This window comes from Chiloscyllium plagiosum, unplaced genomic scaffold (assembly GCF_037043375.1).
Source record: "Chiloscyllium plagiosum isolate Xiang-an unplaced genomic scaffold, Cpla_swu_hap1 HiC_scaffold_15, whole genome shotgun sequence".
Classification (NCBI taxonomy): Eukaryota; Metazoa; Chordata; class Chondrichthyes; order Orectolobiformes; family Hemiscylliidae; genus Chiloscyllium; species Chiloscyllium plagiosum.
The window spans coordinates 44433138-44440595 of NW_028270153.1; the positions used below are offsets into that span (position 1 = coordinate 44433138).

Consider the following 7458-nt stretch of genomic DNA (forward strand, 5'->3'; position numbering starts at 1 on the left):
AACTGTTTAGACAGCACACAGCTCAACAGTGCACAGTGATGCACGTCTGATTTCGGTTTTTGTACCTGTCTCATCCAAATAAATGATCTTTTTTCAACTGCTGCAAACGGAGTGAGAGTGTCGGTGAGGTTATCCCTCGCTATCTGTGCGGTATGGGCTGCAGTAATGACCAGATTGACGCGAGACACTACACGTCTCCAGTTACAGCAATTCAAAACTAGTGACAATCATCAGTTCAGACGGAGAATACAACCAAGCTAATTGGTGCAGGAGTGAACAGGTCAAAGCAGGGACCATTTCCATGCCTCTGGGATATGAGTATATCATATTTACAATTAAAATCAATTCACTCAATACAACATTTGGATTCTGGTATAAACATCCACTTAGTTGAGCTTCTGAAACCTTACAATTAAACCTGTTGGACGATAACCTGGTATTGTGTGATTTTTAACTTCTGAAACTGAATTTTAATGCATTACTGCATCAACCTCATGCTATTAAAATGCTCCATTTAATGCAGCAGTTTACAGCTCTTTATATTCCTGAACGGCTGTGAATTGCTGTTGTTGCGCTAAGCGTTTATTCCACCCAGACAATGGGCTTCGATCGGTCCGTTAATGTCCTTCAGTCCTTGGGAAGTCTGTGCACTGAGCGCCTGAGCTTTGCAGCTTTGTACAAACACCTGTTGGGAGCAGATCCCGACGCGAAAGCCCCGCCCTGTCTCTCGGCTTCCCCCGGTGCTTCGAGCCGATTGGATGGCGATGTGACAAATGCAAGTTCTTCCCCCTCCTCCAGCCGGCTCCTGAAGCCAATATGTACACCAGATCGCGAACATTTTCCACAAGTGGGCTGGCTCCCTGCAGCAAACCAACGGGCTGTCTTTAATTCAGGCACCCTCGCTGTTTAAACAGGACTTGGAGAATTTAGGCAAACCGGAATCTCAAGATGCCTCGGTCATTTCTTATTAAGAAGCATTTCTCGACCACCAAGAAACCAAACTACAGTGAACTCGACAGCCAGACAGGTAGACAAATTGATGACAATGTTCGGGTTGTGTTAGCAGTGGGTGCGATTTTTATTCCTTCCTATAACAATAGATGTAACTTACTGTGAATAGTGAAACTGGCAATGTCAATGTATCAAATGCTGCCTATTGAAGTTAGGATTAAGAAGAAAGTAAAGCCTTTGCCTTGGGGGACATATTGGGGTGACTGCGAGACAGCATCGATATAACCTGCAGACGTGTTGGTGCCTCTGAGTTAGAGTTTTGGAAGCAGTGCCCTGTTGTGGTTTGTTAAAGGGTGCGGGCAGATACTGGGAGCTCCATTCATTGATGTCATGTTGTTTGTTGGTTGCAGTGATTATCTCTCCATTTCTCTATGAGAAGTATCCGATCCCAGTCATCCCTCAGCCTGAAATCCTCAGTCCGGGAGCTTATTATCCCGCCATCGTGTGGGACGCCGGGTTGATCTCAAGCCTCTGCTCTGCCGAAATCGAGAGTAACCTGGCCAGCCAGAAAAGCGAGCCCCCCACGGCGGACAACTCCAAACGACGCAAACCTCACGACCTGGCATCCCTATCGAGCGAGGAAGAGGACGGCAAGACATCGGAGCCGCCCAGCCCAGACTCTTCGGCCACGGAAGCGGAGAAATTTCAGTGCAGTCAGTGCAGCAAATGCTACTCGACTTTCGCGGGACTCTCCAAACACAAGCAGCTGCACTGCGAGCCCCAGACCAGGAAATGCTTTAACTGTAAGTACTGTGAGAAGGAATACGTGAGTCTGGGAGCCCTGAAGATGCACATCAGGAGCCACACACTGCCTTGCGTTTGCAAAATCTGTGGCAAAGCCTTCTCCAGACCGTGGCTGCTACAAGGGCACATCCGCACGCACACTGGTGAGTACTGCATTCCTTTCCAATCCACTTCTCTCATCAATCCGTTCTTGGATTGGGAGGTTTAAACGTTGTTCTAGTTTTTTTTTAAATTGAGGAAATGAGGACCACGCGATTATTTTAAACGCTTTAATCCCTGCCGATACGATACATTGGAAGGTGACTCGCATAACATTCTGGGTGTTTTGTAACATATGGTACAATTATGTCAGTGCTGACCTGTGCAAATCCGCGGAACCTTCATCCCTGAAGAGCCATTTCCGGGATATTTTGTGTGTCTTAGTGAGAAGGATGCTCAGATGATCAGATACGTCTCTGTACCTGCTTCTGATAAGTAGTCAATTAGCGGTACCCTCATGGACCAGTTAGCATTTTTTGATACATATAGTTGTGCCAGCATTTACAGTTCACATTTACTAATATCTGAAAGTAACCCGCTCCTCACAATTTATTCCATTTATAAAAAAAATATGCGTCATGTATTTCACGCACTGGTGTATAACTTACTTTTCTTTGGATCAGTACAAAAGGCGCACATGGTGCAATAAAACCACCTTTCAGGCAAAACATTGTTCGTGGCTTTCCAGGCTGCGTTTTTGTCCCTTACATTGTCTCCAACAGCTAAAAGAGGATGTTCTTAGTGGCAAACAAAAAGACCCTGTTGTGATTCTTCGTTTCACCACTATCGCATTTAATTCTTTTTGAGTGGTGGTGTTGTCCTGTGGAGGACCGTGTATATGAATGGTTGACAGACATGGGGCAGGTGCATTGATGTAGCAGTGCAGTTTGTACAGTGCACCTGTTACAGTACACTGCAGGCACAGCTATAGACTCCAGCTGTCACCTATTGGGGCCATCGGTTCTAAATACAAGAATTATCACTTTTCACAATGCAGCCTCTCCAGATCTATTTATCAGCCTCTGGCGTGGGTTAATTCCCACTTTGTTGTTGATTTCACACCACCTTAAGGAAAAGCAAATGCCCTCAAAGGAATTAGTTAAAGAAAACTTCTTTTTTCATTTTGCCATAAATCAACGTGTAATCATAGTTTGTTTGATGATGCCATTCTTAACTTTAGGTTCCAACTTCTCAACTGTTTTAAAGACAGATGATTTATTTGTTTTATATTTTGTTAAAAGTTCAATATTCAGCCTTGCTTTGTTGCAGCTTTACCACTATTCAATTTAGGATGTTTAAACCATTTAATGTATTACACAATTTAGGATAAACTGATAAAACTATGCTTTTATTAAATCTCTGATTTGTGATTTTGTATCCATTGTTAATATAATTCATTAAAACTCTTTGCTATTTTAAAGTAAGATGGCTGCATTAAACAAACCAAAAATTGCTGCAGAAATTCAACAGGTCTGGCAACATCTGGAGAGAAAACAGAAATAATGTTTTGAGTCCAATATGACCTCTGCATTTCTGAAGAACAGTCATTGGATTCAAAACATTAACTCTGTTTCTGTCTCCACAGATGCAACAGACCTGCTGAGTTTCTTGAGCAATTTTTGTTTTTGTTTGCTTAAGAACTCTTCAGTTCTTGCTTTATTTTGGCTGCATTAGACTCATTGTGGGGAAAAAAAACCCCAACATTTCAAAGATCCAATTATTTAATTTAGTTCGTATCAAATTTCAACCCTTCTCAGTGCTTAAAATATTCTTTCATTTCTATACACTGTGTATTTTATTTCTGGGTAAAATTGAACTAAGATAAGCAAGTTAAATGCATTTCCTATTAATAAAAATACCCAAGGAATCAAATTATCCTCAGAGAATTCACAACATTCCTTATTGTTATTTTTTTCATATTCCTTCAGGTGAGAAACCCTTCTCCTGCCCTCATTGCAACAGAGCATTTGCAGATCGGTCCAACCTCAGAGCCCACCTGCAGACTCACTCAGATGTCAAAAAATACCAGTGCAAAAACTGCTCCAAGACTTTCTCCAGAATGTCTCTTCTTCATAAACATGAAGAAACAGGATGCTGCGCAACTCGTTGAAACTATTTTTTTTAAATGAGAACTGCTGTGTGCATTTCAGCCCATTTCATTTGATTATAGAGTGAATCTCTTATGCTGGCTATGCTGAATTTTATTTATTATTTGAACATAAATATTAACATTTTGTTTTTGTATATCAAGGCTCCCATCTTTTTTGAGGGGATGGGGAGGTAAGAACAGAAAAAGCTGGCTCTCTTAGCGATTCTTTAGGGAATATCAAAAACATTCAGTATTTTATTCGGTATAACCCACCAGAAAAAGAGTTTATCTCTTACTGTGTAACTATGCAATATAATGTCTTTTTCTGAGGGTTGCTGGCATAAAATGTTCTCAGTGGAACAATGAAACCCTGCAGTGTCTAAAGATTTGTGCAATGGGTTTAGCAGACATCACTTGCAATCTGAAATAAGATTCCTGTTTACAGGCAAGCTGAAGCACCTGTTAATATCAACCTTAACAACTGCTTTTCAGTGGATGTATAACTAATGGCAAGCAGTTGTCACATGTTACAATGCAGGGCTTAGATAAATGCCTGACTATTGACAGGTGTGTGCCAAAAGATTTTTATGGCTATTGACAGGTGCCTGGTGAATGCATCTTTTTTCTATACAGTGTTTGTACAGAATTGTCACAATATATATTTGTTTACATTACAAGGGTACACTGGTATTACTTTGTATACTGTAATTTTCTACGTGACAGTTTTGTATTGCTGAGACTTTTAACAGGTACATTATGTAAAAAATATGTAATAAAATTTTTACCTTTAACAAAATGTGAAGTATTTCATGGTGGTTACATAAGAAACATCAGTGAACACAGCAATTATCTATTTGCTACTTTATTGATTACTAAAATAACCTCAACCTAATGTTCCAAAATACATCAAAGTACACAATATAGTTGAACCATACAATATGTTTGACAATTCCGTTAAGTGGTACAGAAGGGTAAGGTGTCACCTGTATGTTGAGCTGTAATTTCTAAAGTTCAATAGAAGTTTCAGTTTTTCCTTTACACAGACTAACAGTAGATATAAAAGCACATTTGCTAAATGAAACTTTCATAAATAGAAATTAAACCATGTTCAAATAATATGCATATCTTCCATTTATTTTCCAATTTCTCAGGTAAAACAAGTTAGTTTTGACTCTATACACTAGACTTGAGCCAGTTCTCGTTAATCTATATCTAGTGAAGAATTGAAAATTTGCATTCTGAATTTGGAATAGCAACAGTAAGTTTTGTACTTGTTATATCACCATCAAGCCTCCAGTTGAATAAAAACACACATTTACAACACTTAGCAACCAATGCATTGCTAAATTTTATGTGGCTGTGAACCTGAACTGAATACATAATTAGTGAAACTAATTTACTGTGCAAACAACCATGAAGCTGGAAGCCATCAGTAGATTCTTAGGAATCTGATGATAATCGATCTTGATTGTTTTGCCTGGAGGAGAGTTAAGAATTCAAGTAAGTATGTATGGTCATATTATGACTCAGAATATCAGATTTATATACTCTTCCTGCCTGCTGTGCTCACTGACCTATCCCAGCTCCTGGGGGCTCAATGTGTCAAATTTAAAGTTCTTCTATCTATCCATGCCTTTCCAGTTCCTCCACCTCCCCATCTCTGTATTTTCTGCCCCACAAACTCTCATTTCCTCTAACCCTGCACTCTTGTGGTTCATCATCCTTTTGAATTCTTTCCAACTCCATTATTAAACCCCCTTCTTTCCATCTTATTCTCTCACTTTAAGACTCTTTAAAACTCAATTCTTTTGTCAAGGATGGAGCCCATGCTGACTTTGATTTAGCAATTTTAAGATGTAAATTTCACTTTGAAATTGGCACCATAATTAGAGGATCTGTGGCATTTAGCAATGGAGAAGGCACTTGTCAACCAAACACACTGAAGAATTATCATAAATAGCAAAGAGAACGACACAAAATTCACTTTCTACTCAATGTGCAGAATGCAGCTTAAAGGTTGGTACACGCGATCAGGGAAGAATTTGAAATATAAAGAAAGACTTTTTGATTAAAAAAGATAATTTTTTCTTTTAAAACCATGCAATTTTGAATGTCTTGATGGAATGACACCCTACACTTATAAAATTAGTTTATTTACACTCAAGTGGTAGTCACCAGTGATTATGACTTAATACACCATTAGCAACTTAATAAAAGAGACAAGAGTCATACCAGGCTCAAAACATTAATTAAAATTCTCTCCACTGATGCTGCCCTAGCTGTTTTGTTTCTGCAGCATTCTCTGTGTTTGCTATTCAAAACTAAAGTTATGGCTGACTAAACAAAACTTACTACTTTAGTTTCTTTCCTAGAGCAAGAATAATGTGCAAAAAAGTTGCAGTTCACTGATCCTGTGTGATTGTGTCCACAAACACATCAAACTGCACCCTATGGGTGTGCAAGATATTGCTGACAACTTCTGGGCTTAACTGCACATGTGCAGGTGCCAGAAACTAATGTCCCTTTGAAGAAGCAATGGTGACCATCAGTGATGGAACTGCTATCTTTACAGCTGTAAATTCTGGTACTATATTAGCTCAGAATATGTTTGTATGTATTACTAGAATGTTGGTGATGTATAGCAATGCGAAGAAAAACCTCATCCTAAATAATGAATGTTTTTATTCTACTTAAAAGCTACAGATACATGAATTAGATTGGAAAAGTTAAATGTAAAAGAGAAGTTGTATTTAAAACTAAACCATATGAAAGAAACACTGCTGCCGTAATGTCCTGGTAAAAATCTGAAAACTATCTATCACAACAATGCAATAAGCATCAAAACCCTGCAAAGAAAGAAAGGAAAGCTTTACTTTTATATACATTTCTTTCATGAGCTTAAGACATCCTAAAGTAATTCACGGCTAATTGTGTAATCATGGATATAATATAGGGAGGTACACAGCCAATTTGCCATCGACATACATGAGATTCATCATAGAATCAAAGAATCCCCACAGTGTGGGAAGAAGCTCTTTGGCCCATTGATACTGCACCAGCCCTCCGAAGTGCATCACACCCAGATATAGCCTCCCACTCTATCCCCATAACCCCATATTTACCATGTCTAACCCACTTAACCTACACATCTCTGGATACGGAGCAATTTTTTTATAGCCAATCCACCTAACCTGTACATAGAATCATACAGATGTACAGCACAGAAATAGACCCTTCGGTCCAACCTGTCCTTGCTGACCAGATATCCTAACCGAATCTAGCCCCATCTGCCAGCACTTGACCCATATCCCCGTAAACCCTTCCTACTCATATACCTATCCAGATGCCTTTTAAATGTTGTAATTGTACCAGCCTCCATCACTTCTGGCAGCTCATTCCATACACGTACCACCCTCTGTGTGAAAAAGTTGCCTCTTAGGTCCCTTTTATAGCTTTCCCTTCACCTCCTAAATCTATGCCCTCTTGTTCTGGACTCTCCCACCCCAGGGAAAAGACCTTGTCTATTTATTCTATCCATGCCCCTTATGATTTTATAAGCCTTTATAAGGCCACTT

The 7458-nt window shown here is 39.5% G+C and overlaps 1 protein-coding gene across 1 annotated transcript; it reads left to right on the forward strand.

Annotated features, from left to right (window-relative positions):
- The first annotated feature begins 836 nt into the window (after positions 1-836).
- Positions 837-4673, forward strand: LOC122560068 (protein snail homolog Sna-like). The gene is made up of 3 exons (XM_043710273.2): positions 837-1027; positions 1362-1898; positions 3723-4673. The coding sequence occupies exons 1-3, from the start codon at positions 949-951 to the stop codon at positions 3902-3904; spliced, it is 798 nt and encodes a 265-aa protein (XP_043566208.1). The 5' UTR covers positions 837-948; the 3' UTR covers positions 3905-4673.
- The last annotated feature ends 2785 nt before the right edge of the window (positions 4674-7458 follow it).